Below are 15,943 nucleotides of genomic sequence, written 5' to 3' on the forward strand. Positions count from 1 at the left end.
CACCTCCTCCTCCATGCTTCACGGTGGGAACCAGGCATGTAGAGTCCATCCTTTCACCTCTTCTGTGCCGCACAAAGACACGGTGGTTGGAACCAAAGATCTCAAACTTGGACTCATCAGACCAAAGCACAGATTTCCACTGGTCTAATGTCCATTCCTTGTGTTCTCTAGCCCAAACAAGTCTCTTCTGCTTGTTGCCTGTCCTCAGCAATGGTTTCCTAGCAGCTATTATATATATATATATATATATATATATATATATATATATATATATATATATATATATATATATATATATATACACCCATTTGTGGACGTCAGGCCCTCTTACCATCCTCATGGAGTCGGTTTCTAACCGATTGTGCAGGCACAAACATTTGTGGCCTGGTGGCGGTAATTTTGCAGATCTCTGGCAGTGCTTCTCCTGTTCCTCCTTGCACAAAGGCAGAGGTAGCGATCCTGCTGCTGGGTTGTTGCCCTCCTACGGCCTCCTCCACCTCTCCTGGTGTACTGGCCTGTCTCCTGGTAGAGCCTCCAGGCTCTGGACGCTATGCTGACAGACACAGCAAACCTTCTTGCCACAGCTCGCATTGATGCGCCATCCTGGATGAGCTGCACTACCTCAGCCACTTGTGTGGGTTGTAAGAGTTCGTCTTATGCTACCACGGGTGTGAAAGCACCACCATCATCCAAAAATTCAAAAGCGACCAAAGCATCAGCCAGAAAGCATAGGTACTGAGAAGTGATCTGTGGTCCCCACCTGCAGAACCACTCCTTTATTGAGTGTGTCTTGCTAATGCCAAAGATTTCCCCCTGTTGTCTATTCCATTTGCACAACAGCATGTGAAATTGATTGTCAATCGGTGTTGCTTCCTAAGTTATAAGTTTAAGTGTTTCCTTTATTTTTTTGAGCAGTGTGTGTGTATGTATATATATATATATATATATATATATATATATATATATATATTATGTACACACACATGCACACAATAGTCAATTTGATTCACGTTTAATACTTACTTTCTGATTGCCATCAATGTTGTCTCGCACATGTAAATAGATGGCATTTTAGTCATAGTCATTTTAATTAAGTAACAGAATAAGCAGTATTGAAGAAGAAAATAAAATGCAGTTTAGATGATCTATTACTCATTTTATTCATGAGTCTAAAAATGCAACTATGACTTTAAAATGAAAAAGCATTTCTCTTAATACATTTTAATTTTGAAAGTTGACATTTAATAATCAATTTTGGTCACTTTTTGCTGAGACATTTTTTGAAAATTAAATGTTAAATGTTAAGTATTTTATTTATCATTTTCATTAATTTACAAATTGAGCAGTCTTAGAGAAGAAAATGAAAATTCAGTTTGGATGATTTATTTTAATTTTATTTATGAGTCAAAAAATGCAGCTTCATTTTGAAAATGGAAAAGCATTTTATTAATCTTTTTGAATTTGTATTGGGACACATTTGCTTCCATATTAAAAGTGCTATCTTTATTTTACTGTGCAGTTTTTTTTTACATTTTCATGTTTATTATTATTCAATTCTGTAAAATGTGTACTAAAACCTTAGTGCTGCCTTCTTTGGGTTGAACTTTGGCTACTGCAGTTGAATTTTCCTATTTGCTTAAATGGTACAGCTTGGTACATATCTCCGTCAAAGCCCCACGTTGGGGTATAAACCATCTCACTCAGACACATAACCCCGTAGCGAGTCAGGAGTTGGAATTGTGAGCATTAATCATAGAGTTATAGCTTTATACCTTCAATCATATGCTTTACTTGACATAATATAAATTAACATGTAAATTCAAACTTTCTGAAAGTTAGTTACTGCTTTGAACGTTAGCCCATGTTAGCAATGATTCTGCTAACATCACTTTACCACAGACCTATGCGGTCCTACGCTGACTCAGTAATGCCCTTGAGACAGCGGCTCCAACTGATAAAGCTCAGGCCTGCTGGGGTCCACAAAGCTCTCTCAACCTCCAGTGACGAGGGGGGTGAAAAATTCTCCACTTCAAAAGATCTATCCTTGCCAAAACTACCAGCTTTGCTCTGCTCACTCTCCTTGTTTCAATAAGTCAAATTTAGCTACCTGCCACTTTCCCTCGTCTTCATGACCACGACCCTGCTTAATCCACTCCGCTCATACTCACACTTGGCCATGCCATAAATTTGTCTGTGGAGGGGTTATGCTTTACATCGGGTTTAGCTCCACTTTAAAGTTGTCTGTTGGTTCTTTATGCCTTTTTTTTTTTTTTTAAATAGGCACTTTCTTATGATTTTTGGGCACCAGTCAGCATCAGTAAGGAGCCTTAAAGCTGTAGTAGGGAGTTCTGAGAAAACCGTGGACTTAGTCTGAAAATTTTAACAAGCACCCTTTACAGGTCATTCCCCCATGCTCTCTGCCATGCTACAGCCCTCCACACACAGCTCCTCCCTCACAGTTTTCTACGCCGTGAAAGCGTAGACTAGCAAGCAGGGCTACCGATGACAGCGTATAAAAGGCTATGGCACATTCACTGGTGGGGACGTAACATCAACAATATGCTTTTCATTGACTATGTACTGTACATACCGTTAGCACAGCTTGAGCTTGAACGACCGTACACGCTGTGTGGGGGAGTGGCGTGGGTACTGTATACATGAGCGTGATTGACACTGCTAAGACATTCGGGAGCGTTGTCTTTCTGCAAATGGCAACTGGGAGGGATTTTTTAAATTTTGTTATTGTTTTTCTTCACAGATTATCTGTCTCGTATTCTACTGTCAGGACATAGTGACAGTTTTAACAAATATAAAAAATAAAAAATAAACTTTTTCAAAAGTTACTTACTGCAGCTTTAATTTGTCCCAAAACATTCAGGATGTTTTTATTAATTCTTACTGGGTTTAACCTCTGCAGAGATGGGTTGTTGTGAGAGGCCTTGCTTGTGCAGCTCAACAGTCCAGCCTCGTTCCAACACAGTAGGTCTTTCTGCTTTTGCCATAAAGGCCTTTGACAATATGAATGTCTGACAGAAATAGATTTAAGCACAAATTTGGACTTTTTAAGGCTGAGGGTCTTAAACTGTAAATGAGGTGATGAACAGCCCGTGAGTTTAAATTGCAGACTCTACTTCGTCCTGTTTTTTCTTTTAACGGTTGGAAGCTCAGCATACCACCTCGTTCTGTTCCTCGTACTCGTCGTCTTCCGCTTATCCGGGACAGGGTCGCGGGGGCAGCAGACTCAGCAGAGACACCCAGACGTCCCTCTCCCCAGACACCTCCTCCAGCTCCCCCGGGGGGGAGCCTAAGGCGTTCCCAGGCCAGCTGAGACACATAGTCCCTCCAGTGTGTCCTGGGCCTCCTCCCGGTGGGACGTGCCTGGAACACCTCCCGAGGAAGGCGGCCAGGAGTCATCCGGTATAGATGCTCGAGCCACCTCTATTGGCTCCTCTCGATGTGGAGGAGCAGCGGCTCTACTCCGAGCCCTTCCCGGATGGCCGAGCTCCTCACCCTATCTCTAAGGGAGTGCCCGGCCACCCTACGGAGGAAGCTCATTTCAGCCGCTTGTATCCGGGATCTCATTCTTTCGGTCATGACCCAAAGTTCATGGTGTTAGGATTATTAATCTGAGAATATTATTTAATATTAATATTTTTATATTTTGGCAAATAATATTTCGGTCTGTTAAGGGTTGTCCTGTGAATAAAAGCCCAGTAAGGCGATGGTAGTAGGACAAAATAGAAAGGTGTGAGATGAGCTCTGACATTATTGAACAGCATAAACTCTGCACACACATGGAATGAATTCACACAATTTCTTAAAATACAAGAATCTATTAACAAAAATAAGTCAACTCAAAATCAAACATATTTCAATCAACAAACTCTTTACTATGCTAAAACAATCCAACTAAACTACCAAGCAAAATTAAAGAATAACAAAGACTAATAGGCTATGTACAATATAAACAAGTTGATGAGAGATGATTGAAAATCATGACCAAAAAGAGTGATGCAACATTACCATGCAATGTTTATGTTTGAAAACCAAAGATTATCTTGAAGAATCTGGAAGTGACGTGAAGTTCGTCTTGGAACTAACTTAGACAACCATTCACAATGCAAGATCACATAAAATATTATTTTAATAAAATAATTTTTTAAAGAATGATCTGCTGAATAAAACCAACCTTCTGGATGACTAATTCTCAACGGGGTCTCATTAGCTGCCTTTATTAATTTAAATAATATTTAAATAAATATTAAGGCAAATGGTAAAATATTTAAGGAAATATTTTGGAAAAGAGCCAAATCTGTCTGGAGAAATGGGGCTTAATGGTGTTTACATAGTTATCAAATTTTGTAAAATGATGTTAGAGACACATTGTTTACTGGATTGAAAACTAAACCTTTCTGGGTAAATATTATTTGGCAGCAAGCACTGTCCTTACCTGTTAGCTGTTGAAGCTAACAAAGGAGGCTGATAGCTTAGCACCAGAATCAAACACACACCTTTAAAAATACCGTCAATAAAAGGGTTAAAATGCATGAACGCGGGTGGCGTGTTATGGCCTATCTTCTGTGTTTAAAATCACTTTAACCTAACTTTAAAAAAACTTTAAACTTTAAAAACACAGACAAAGAACACAAAACTGAACATGTGTGTTGCAGATATTCTGCTAGCACCAAGATAGCTGAGTTCAACACAAACAAAACAAAACTTCATAAAATGAAAAACGTTTAGATCATTTCAATCTAAATCCTTCACTATTATTCTGCCCAAACCTAACCTCTTATGAACGTGTTGAGGAGTTGTCCGGGCGACGATGAAGTTTGAAGAAACGTCCACAGTCAACAAACGGTTAGCTTTCAGCTAACCTCCATAGCTGTGGGGGGTTTGAAGGTGCGGCCGCTCTGTGAACAAAGGGTTAGCTTCCAGCTAACCTCCGTAGCTGTGGATGAAAGACGGCTCATTGTGTCCGCCAACCACACTGCACGTTAACTGCCGTAATGCGGTCTCCGTTGTCCTTCCTTGGGAAACTGCTGCACTCGGCGTCGTGCTGGGAACTCTCTGGAAACAGTTCGCTTCTGCAGATCTCAGAGAGAACAGTCAAGCAATGCTTGTACCTTGATTACCCCGCTCATGAATGAAAATCACCGGATATGCAGACAGTGATTTATTTCTACTTATCTTGTGCATATGATCGCATGATCTTATGACACCCTTGGATCCAGTTGAAGAGTTTATGTCTGTTTGCCAGACATTAGCGCACTGTTCCTCTCCGGGCAGTCTCTCAGCGAAGTCCCGGGTGGAAGGGGGTGCTTTTATACAGCCGGTGGCATCATGGGAAGTCTGCTGGACAGTTGCTGGAAGTCAGTTAAATGCAATTTATTTTGAAAGTCCCAGAAAAGTTTGTACCAGAGTTTTAATGTTGTTTCCATGGCTGTGGGTCCCAACAATGGCCATAGGTGAGGGTTGGAACGTAGACCGACCGGTAAATCGAGAGCTTCGCTTTTCGGCTCAGCTCTCTCTTCACCACAACGGACCGGCACAGTGCCCCCATTACTGTGGCAGCCGCACCGATCCGTCTGTCGATCTCCTGCTCCATTCTTCCCTCACTCGTGAACAAGACCCCGAGATGCTTTAATTCCTCCACTTGAGGCAGGAACTCCCCTCCAACCTGAAGAGGACAAGCCACCCTTTTCCGGTCGAGTACCATGGCCTCTGACTTGGAGGAGCTGATCTTCATCCTAGGCGCTTCACACTCGGCTGCGAACCGCCACAGCACATGCTGTAGGTCTTGGCTAGAGGGGGCCAACAGAACCACGTCATCTGCAAAAAGAAGAGACGAAATCTTCTGGTCCCAAAACCAGATCCCCTCCGGCCCTTGGCTGCGTCTAGAAATCCTGTCCATAAAAGTTATGAACAGGACCGGTGACAAAGGGCAGCCCTGCCGCAGTCCAACATGCACCAGAAACAGGTCCGACTTAGTGCCGGCAATGCGGACCAAACTCCTGCTCCACTCGTACTGGGACCGGATGGGCCCTAATAAAGGGCCCCCGATTCCATACCCCCCACAGGGCATCACGAGGGACACAGTTGAATGCTTTCTCCAGGTCCACAAAACACACGTGAACCGGTTGGGCAAACTCCCATGAACCCTCGAGTACCCTGTAGAGGGTATAGAGCCGGTCCAGTGTTCCACAGCCAGGACGAAAACCACACTGCTCCTCCTGAAGCTGAGGTTCGACTATCGGCCGGACTCTCCTCTCCAATACCCTGGTGTAGGCCTTACCAGGGAGGCTGAGGAGTGTGATCCCCCTGTAGTTGGAACACACCCTCCGGTCCCCCTTCTTATGTAGGGGGACCACCACCCCAGTCTGCCAGTCCAGAGGCACTGTCCCCGACCTCCACGCAATGTTGAAAAGGCGTGTCAACCTAGACAGCCCCACAACATCCAGAGCCTTGAGGAACTCAGGGCGGATCTCATCCACCCCCGAAGCCCTGCCACCATGGAGCTTTTTAACCACCTCGGTGACTTCAGCCTGGGTGATGAAAGAGCCCCGAGTCCCCAGCCTCTGTTTCCACCAGGGAATGCGTGATGGCAGGATTGAGGAGATCCTCGAAGTACTCCTTCCACCGCCCAATGTCCTCAGTCGAGGTCAGCAGCCTCCCACCCACACTATAAACAGTGTTGGCGAAGCACTACTTCCCCCTCCTGAGGCGCCTGACGGTTTGCCAGAATCGCTTCGAGGCCAACCGGTAGTCCTTCTCCATGGCCTCACCGAACTCCTCCCAGGCCCGAGTTTTTGCCTCGCTCATTTTGCTTGCTCGTTCTGTTCCAACACAACCAAATATAAATACTTTTTAAATAATTTTTATGCTGGTCTTAAGACTGCTTTCAAACGAATTGGAGTTGATAGGGCTTGTCAAAATCCCTTACGACTTCAAAGGCGGGGGTTCACACCTGTTGATGTTATGACACAGCTCAACCAGTGGGGGAGAAGTAACATTTCAACCAGTTTTTTAAGGTTTAACAAAACTGTGTTTTATTGTTAAGTTCTGTTTTTAAAACGCAATGAAAATGAAGAATAATCAAAAGTAAACTCCAGTGATTCAGAAAACAAAACAATCACAAAGTTTAAGGTGTTTGCAAACAGAGGTGTTAAGATCGCTTAAAACAAAACAGCATTTAACCCTCAACGCCCTGCAAAACCAGGCTACAAATCAAATAGCTCATGGTAAATGGACTGAATTTATATAGCGCTTTTCCAGTCATACAGACCGCTCAAAGCGCTTTACACTAGAGCCACATTCACCCAATTGCACTCACTAACGCTCACACATTCATACACCGATACGCAGATCGGTAGGCAACTTGAGGTTAAGTGCCTTGCCCAGGGGCACATCGACCTATGGCAGGAGGAAGCTGATTGCAAGACGACTACTCTTCCTACTGAGCCACAGTCGCCTCATGGAAATACAAAGTATAAAAACTAAACAAGAAAACTTACTAAAACAGGTCATTACACAGTTAACCAGCGCACAGGCTGAAACTACTGTATTAGCACACATAAAACTTACAAAATGCAACAGCCAAGCCAAAACTATCAAAACACCGGTCAAAGAGGCGAGCTGCTCAAACAAAGACAAAGGTTCATCTTCCCTGGGAGGAAAATAAGGAGGCCTCTTCAGGGATTGGTTGAGCCAACAGCGCAATGATCCAATCACTTCTGCCGGAGGCTTCAAGTAGGAAGTGCCAACCAGGATGAAGAAGCTGCAACTCAACAAAATAATTAAAATAAAGAAACAGACAAGGCTATTGGCCGTAACAAGGACCCACAAAAGTTACATTTTACTATGGCCATTAAAAGTATTTACTTCCTCCTTTTTTGTTGCTTTTACAAATGAAATGTTGATCAGTGTTATGTAGCTTTGTAGAAACAAAAAGCTTCTTTCATGTCAAATGAAAACATATTTTTACAAATTGTAAATAAGCAGTAGCATAAATATTTACACCTTTTTTAAGTGAGTAATTTATCCAAGCAATGTCACAGTTAGTGAAATGGGGATTACCTGAGAACGGTTCATGTGCGTCATGAACTTCAATGTCTCAGATAGGGGACACTGTACACATAGCAACTGTTACCTGGGTTCTTCACCAGTCAGAGCTGCATGGGACAGAGGCTTGTGGGAGCCTGGAAGGCCAATCAGAAGAACGTTTCAGTAAGGCAATGACACCAATCATATTGCAAAAACAGACAGTGGTTGGTTCATCACAGTCAGAGGAGTTGATTAGAACAAGCATGATTGGTTTCACAGAGGTTTAGTGACTGTAAACTTTGTGTCACTCAGTCCCTGCGGAGGATCTTCCATCGGCTGCTCTATGTCATCCTGATGATGAATAAAGACCACAGTGGGAAGCCTTCCCTTCTCGTCCCTAACCAAGCCATCCTCACAACCCGTGATCAGGCCGTACACTTTGTTTGGTAAGCAGCTTTGGTCTAATTTAAATTATGACATACTGTGCAATCTAATTTCAAACAGGGGGTTATTTAATTTAAAGTAGTCACTCTTTATGCAGTCTGAAAAAGTATGGAGAAATGTTTGATTTGCCAGACCTTGTTCCTTATTGCATTTTCTAGATAATAAAATCAGAGTTTCTATCAATGTGTTTTTTGCACTGATTTATACAGTACAGACCAAATGTTTGGACACACCTTCTCATTCCAAGAGTTTTCTTTATTTTCATGACTATGAATATTGTAGCTTCCACACTGAAGGCATCAAAACTAGGAATTAACACATGTGGAATTATATACGGAACAAAAAAGTGTGAAACATCTGAAAATATGTCTTATATTCTAGGTTCTTTAAAGTAGCAACCTTTTGCTTTGATTACTGCTCCGCACACTCTCGGCATTGTGTTGATGAGCTTCAAGAGGTAGTCACCTGAAATGGTTTTCCAACAGTCTTGAAGGAGTTCCCAGAGATGCTTAGCACTTGTTGGCCTTTCTGCCTTCACTCTGCGGTCCAGCTCACCCCAAACCATTTCAATTGGGTTCAGGTCCGGTGACTATGGAGACCAGGTCATCTGGCGCAGCAACCCATCACTTTTCTTCTTGGTCAAATAGCCCTTACACAGCCTGGAAGTGTGTTTGGGGTCATTGTCCTGTTGAAAAATAAATGATGGTTCAACTAAACGCAAACCGGATGGAATAGCATGCCGCTGCAAGATGCTGTGGTAGCCATGCTGGTGCAGTATGCCTTCAATTTTGATTAAATCCCCAAAATTGTCACCAGCAAAGCACCCCCACACCATCACACCTCCTCCTCCATGCTTCACGGTGGGAACCAGGCATGTAGAGTCCATCCGTTCACCTCTTCTGCACCGCACAAAGACACGGTGGTTGGAACCAAAGATCTCAAACTTGGACTCATCAGACCAAAGCACAGATTTCCACTGGTCTAATGTCCATTCCTTGTGTTCTTTAGCCCAAACAAGTCTCTTCTGCTTGTTGGCTGTCCTCAGCAATGGTTTCCTAGCAGCTATTTTACCATGAAGGCCTGATTCACACAGTCTCCTCTTAATAGTTGTTCAAGAGATGTGTCTCCTGCTAGAACTCTGTGTGGCATTGACCTGTTCTCTAATCTGAGCTGCTGTTAACCTACGATTTCTGAGGGTGGTGACTCGGATGAACTTATTGTCCGTAGCAGAGGTGACTCTTGGTCTTCCTTTCCTGGGGTGGTCCTCATGTGAGCCAGTTTCTTTGTAGCGCTTGATGGTTTTTGCGACTGCACTTGGGGACACGTCTAATTTTGAGAGGTTTTTTCATGTTTATAAATACCCCAGATCTAATTTAGAAACAGAGAAAAATACCACACTGCTCAGTATGAAACCAGTTGTAGCATTGTGGTATGTTAGGATTTATGCAACTGATAATAAAGCTTTGTATTTGCATTATTATCTGTTCGCTATTTTACAAATTGCTGTAAAAATTTTGAAATTTCTGTCTAGAAAGGCTTGCTATTTCTAAATGGTAAATGTGACGGAACACAGTGTGCTTTATGGCACATTTATGGCCAATGGCATCTCCACTGCACTCTTTGCACACTGCCATCTGCTGGCGGTAAAGGGAAATGCAGTGAGTTCTGGGGAAACTTTCAAAAAAATGTAGTTTCCACATTTTAGAAGAGCAACATTCTGTAACAGCGGTAGATTTACAACTTCACCATATTGTGGACCCAGCACTTGGAGAATGTAATGTAACGGACTGCATTGTTCTAATATGGTCTTTCTGTTTGTGACTTCAGTCATTTAGTGGATGAGCTAAAAGAGCTGGCTTTACCTTTCCTTCAAATCCTCCTGCAGCATATTTGTTTCCAGGTGAGTCCTCAGCAAAAATCAATTCAAAACCTTTTATTTGCTGATAGCTACCTGTTGCTTCCAGAGTAATAGGAGAAAGGTGTAGCAATGAAATTGTGATCAGACAGTGCAAAAATATCTTCTGAGTCATGGTTCTGTTGCGCTGCTGTGTAGATGGTGGAGAAGAGTGAGTACCGCAACCATGGAGCTCAGGCTGTGGGTATGCTAACATCTCATATGGCCAGTACGGACTATGCCCACTTCATTAAGTGGCTCTTTAACTTCTCTGGTCATTCAAAGGTAACACATCATCATTAACTGTCTCATCATAGGTAATGAGTGAAGTTTTACATGATTAGCAGTGGGGTATTTAAAAATTAAATGTGAGGAAGTAATGTAATTAAAACAGCATGTTTTCAGACTTTATTCACTTATTTATGTTTCTGTATGTCTAATTACCTGCATAGGCTGTTTTACAAAGAAAGAGCTGTAGGCATGTGTCAGTATGACATCCTCCGTAGGGCTGCTCTGATTCCTTCATATAATTAATGACGTCGAGTGTAAAAATGCATCATCATTAAAGCTTTTAGTTGATACATGATTTTAATGATTTTCTTAAAATTCTTATCTAAAGTTACAGCTTTTCCAACATGCTTTGTGCACAGTGGGTCCCCTTCCTAGTATCTGCTGCTGTGTGCACATGTGTGTGCGTCCTCTTTTATTTAGACAGGAGTTCAGCTACAGTAAGGGTTAGGCTTTGACATTATAGTTCTGCAAAACAAACAAACAACCCCATATCCTTTCATATCATTCAAGTCAACCTCCAGGCATCACGAGCCTGCATGCTTGCATATCAGTTTGTATGCACAAACAACAAATTTGACGTCAGTTTCCATCGTTCTCCTCTTATAAATCAATATCAGTCCAAACAATAACCACCATGTGTAAAAACAAGTAAAGACAATGAACAGTATGTACAAGTGTGTGTGTGTGTGTGTATTTTTTAATGTATATAAAAGATGGAAGGCAGATTGTTATAGTGCAAATATGCTTATTTTTTCAGCAGAGTATGTTACTACTCTGTGAGGTGCTTATTGTGGTCAACAGAGAGACAATCTAGAGCAGGGATGTCAAACTCCAATCCTCGAGGGCCAGTGTCCTCAAACTTTTACATGTGTCCCTGGTCCAACACACCTGAATCTATGGCCGAATTACCTCCTCAGTATGCAGTCAAGTTCTCCAGAATCCTGCTAATGACCTAATTATTAGATTCAGGTGTGTTGAAGCAGAGGCACATCTAAAGGTTGCAGGACACTGGCCCTCGAGGACTGGAGTTTGACACCTGTGATCTAGGGGAAGAAACCGTCTCTGTGGAGGCTGGTTTTTGCCATTAGTGCTCTGCAGCTCCGGCCTGAAGATGAAAGTCTAAACAGTTTGTGTCCAGAATGTGTGCGGTCTGCAGAGATGTCAGCTGGGCTTTTCCTGATAAGTCCTGGATGGAGGGAACGTCAGCCCTGTTGATCCTTTCTGCAGATTTAATTGATCGTTGTAGTCTGAACCTGTCCTGTTTTGTGGATGAGCCGAACCACATCGTGATGGACGAACACTGGACAGACTGAATACTGGCAGGGTAGAATATGATCAGCTGCTCCTGTGGATGGTTGTACCTTTTGAGTTGGTGTAGAAAGTACAGTCTCTGCTGGGCCTTCTTCTGAACAATGTCAATGTATGAGGACCATGTCAGGTCCTGAGAAATGGTGGTTCCTTGGAACTGGACGTTGTCCACAGTAGGCAATGTTGTTGAGGAATGTGAGGAGAAGTAGAGTTGAGGGAGTTCATTGGAAACCCAACGTCATCTCCACTATCTTTAGTAAAGTTAGCTGCAGGTGGTTCTGAGCACACCAGTGGACCAGCCGATTCAGTATGTATGCAGACTTGTCAGTGTCCTGGATCAGACCAATAATAGTGCTGTCAACTGCAAACTTCAGGGGTTTCACAGACTGGTCTGCTGAGGTGCATTAATTTGTGTACAGAGAGAAGTGGAGTGGGGAGATGCAGGTCGACCCTTTGTGTGAGAGTAAGGTGTAAAAGCTGGAAATGAAACCTAGTGAAGAAACAATTCAGATCCTCAGCCAGGCGGGGTCACAGCATGTGGGGTAGGGCTCCTATACTGTAGTTGGTAATAGTCTGCAGACTCCTCCACACTGAAGTACTGTCATTAGCTGATAAGCTGGTTTTTATTTTCTCACTGCAGGATCTTTTACCTAGTTTGATCTCCTTTGTCAGTTTGTCTCTTGCCTGCTTATACAGGGCCTGGACTCCACTGTGGTAAGCGTCATCTGGAAGCCTGGCAACAGAGGTACGCTGGTGACAGATGATGTACTGCGATATCTCCTCCCAGATCCTGACCAGGATTTCTCTGAGCTCCTGAACTGCCTGGTGGCGTTGAATAGACCTAAACATGATGTCCCAGAAATGTTATGATGGATTTAGGTCAGGAGAGTGTGGAAGCCAGTCAATGTTATCAATTGCTTCATCCTCCAGGAACTGCCTGCATACTCTTGCCACATTAGGCCAGGCATTATCATGCACCAGAGGGAGCCCAGGACCCACTGCACCAGTGATGGGTCTAACAATGGGTCTAAGTATTTTATCCCGATACCTAATGGCAGTCAGAGGACCATCATTTATTCTGTAAAGATCTGTGCGTCCCTCCATGGATATTCCTCTCCAGACCAACCCTGACCCACCACCAAACCGATCATGCTGAAAAATTCTGCTGGCAGCGTAACATCCACTGCAGCTTCTCCAGACCCTTTTATATCTGTCACATGCACTCCGATTGAATCTGCTCTCAACTGTTAAAAGAACAGGGCACCAGTGCCCTGATCTTTTCAGTTTCGAACCTGCCAATTCCGGTGTTCTCTACTAAATGCCAGTTGAGCTCCACTTTGCTGGGCAGTGAGCACAGTGCCTATTAGAGGACATTGGGCCTTCAGACCACCCTCATGATGTCTGTTTCTAATGGTTTGGTCAGAGACAATCAGATCAGTGGCCCACTGGAGGTCACTTTGTAAGGCTCAACCTCCTCTTTTTGAGCAGTGTTTAATGAATATTACAGTTATAATAATGTTGTCTATAACAGTCCTTTCCCATTCTGTTCTTCATAGAGTAATGAAACTATAACAAGCTGATACCTGCTGGTTGGTCAGGTTATCTGCTTGAGTCATGTCTGTAGTCATTTGCAGCTGTTTATATCATTGCATTAATAAGAGTGATTAGTGGTGCTCCTTCAGTTTTCACACCATAACCACCAGGTTGCAGGATTTTAGGCACCAGAAATATTTTCAAACAGCCAGATTTGTCTTTCTTGTTATTGGATAGGTTAATAAGTGTGGAGGCCTTATTACTGTCAGCTGACCAGCATCTTAATAAAAATGCTATCATAAACTGTAGGGACTGTGTTTGGCTTAGGTTAAAACCTACTGACTACCAACCAGTAGTCAGTTGTCATAGATTGATGAAGTTACCTGAATGGCTTTCATCTTTAGGAATCACACCTGCACAGTGCCCATGTGCTCCCTGTCAGATCCATTGTCTGAAAGGGTTGTCTGCGGAACCTTCAGAGCATAAATCAGTCTGGCATGCAGGTATAGTACAGCAAACCTGTCTGTGCTAATAATATCCTAGACAATATACACCAATAAACATCTAGGAGACACTTGATAAAATACAATCAATTTTAGTCTGGGAAGTACAGTTCTGGAGGCTACAAGTAGGTTAAAAAGTCTGACGGGCTCAGGTAGAAAAGATGTGTGGTAGCGCTCCTAAACACATCAAGGCTACAGTAATCTTTGGCTGTGTGTACTCCTTAGGTCTACTGTGCTGTTGAGAGGGTGAGCAAGATTGTGCATAATAACTCTAATCTTCCCTAGCATTCTGTCTCTCACCGCCTTATCCAATGGAGCCAGTCTGGTCCCAACAACGGACTTTTTTATGAGTTTGTTTAGTCTTTTTGAGTACTTGGTCTTTATTCCGGCACCACAGCGAAGAAGATTGAAGTAAGCAACAGAGGATTAATAAAACATCTGGAGCATCCTACTACAGATATTGAAGGACCTGAGCTTGCAGAGGAAATAGTCTGCTCATGCCAATTTTGTACAGTACCTTAGGGTAACACAAAACCTGACCACCATTTCCTTGGTCTTACTTATATTTAGCTATAATTGGTTCTTACCACGCCACCTTACAAAGCTGTCCACCAGGTTCCTGTACTCCTCCTCCCATCCCATCTCTACATACCCCACTAAAGCCGTGGAACTGTAATTAAAGTCTGCAGTGTAGGTGGAGCAGAGGTAACGAGACCGCACTGTTCCCTGGGGTCCCTGACACTGCATATTAGGCGATCTGACACACAGCTATGCAACTTCACAAACTATGGTCGTTCTGTAAGATAATCAGGAATAGGCCTTATGCAGCAGGTGTGTAATTGCATCCTCCATTCCTATGTGGGGCCAGTAAGCAAATGCAGAAGATCCTGGGCTGCACACACCTGTGTCCTCAGGTGCACCAGAACCAGCCTCTACATGACCTTCATAATGTGGGAGGTCAGAGCTATGGGTCTATAGTCATGCAGTCCTTTATGATATATTTGCTTTGGCACTGGGACCAGACATTATGTTTTCCATAGCTCTGGAACTCTGTTGATTCAGGCTCATAGCAAATAGGTGCTGCAGCACTGCACTCAGTTGACCTGCACAAACCTTCAGAGTCCTTTGGCTGATGCCATCTGGACCAGGTAGATTCCCAGGGTGAAGGCTCTCCAGCTCTCCACGCATCTGGTCAAAGCTACAAGCAGAAGATAAATGAGGAGAGGGAGTCAGACCAAGAACCTTATGGCTACTGCTGGGAAGTAATTGTTGTAACAACAAAGCAGAATTAAAGTTGCTAGCGGGGTGTTGGGATTATGATTATTGATTAATTAATATTTATCAATAATTATAATTAAAAATCATAATTTGTGAAAATTAATTTCATAACCAAAAATCCTCATTTATGAATCGAAACCAGAGATGTCTTCTGGTGTTGTAATTGTGGCTCAACGCGTTTGATAATTACAACCGTTAAATACTCAGTAATAATTGATAACTATTACCAGAGATGTCCATGTTCAGTTTACCTGAGAACCTTGGAAAGATGGTATGTGGTGTTTCTCCTGGAGAGGTCCCAGGGGGTACTTGGAGTTTCCCAGGTTTGTCTCCCCATCCAATCAGGTAGACTCTGATGGCTGTGGAGACTGGGTCCACGGCTAGTCATGCTGACGGGAAGTTTGGGTCTGGTTTAACTCGAGGGTCAGCTTCCTGTTTCAAGGGTTGTGGGGGCGTGGTGGCCTGACGCACTGCTTCTGTCACCATCTTGCGTAAGGCATCCTCCATCTCTTTCCCCATAATCCCTTCTGCATGTCGGTTCCATCCTTTACCATCAGGTTTACCTTTAGGCCTCATGTGATGATCAGGTCGTCTGTTTGACTGGAAGTGGTCCTGCAGCTTTGACTGTGGTTGGTATTCAGTACCACCC

The 15,943-nt window shown here is 43.3% G+C and overlaps 1 protein-coding gene across 2 annotated transcripts in view; it reads left to right on the forward strand.

Moving 5' to 3' along the window:
* ncapd3 (non-SMC condensin II complex, subunit D3) overlaps positions 1 to 15,943 on the forward strand; it is a 66,151-nt gene that overhangs the window by 16,985 nt on the left and 33,223 nt on the right. For both annotated transcript variants that reach the window (XM_047352476.1, XM_047352478.1), the window contains exons 8-10: positions 8,356 to 8,489; positions 10,315 to 10,387; positions 10,541 to 10,666. In XM_047352476.1, the coding sequence (XP_047208432.1) occupies positions 8,356 to 8,489; positions 10,315 to 10,387; positions 10,541 to 10,666 (333 nt within the window). The remainder of the gene's footprint in view (positions 1 to 8,355; positions 8,490 to 10,314; positions 10,388 to 10,540; positions 10,667 to 15,943) is intronic.

The sequence above is a fragment of the Girardinichthys multiradiatus genome, chromosome 22, assembly GCF_021462225.1.
Source record: "Girardinichthys multiradiatus isolate DD_20200921_A chromosome 22, DD_fGirMul_XY1, whole genome shotgun sequence".
In the NCBI taxonomy this organism is placed as follows: Eukaryota; Metazoa; Chordata; class Actinopteri; order Cyprinodontiformes; family Goodeidae; genus Girardinichthys; species Girardinichthys multiradiatus.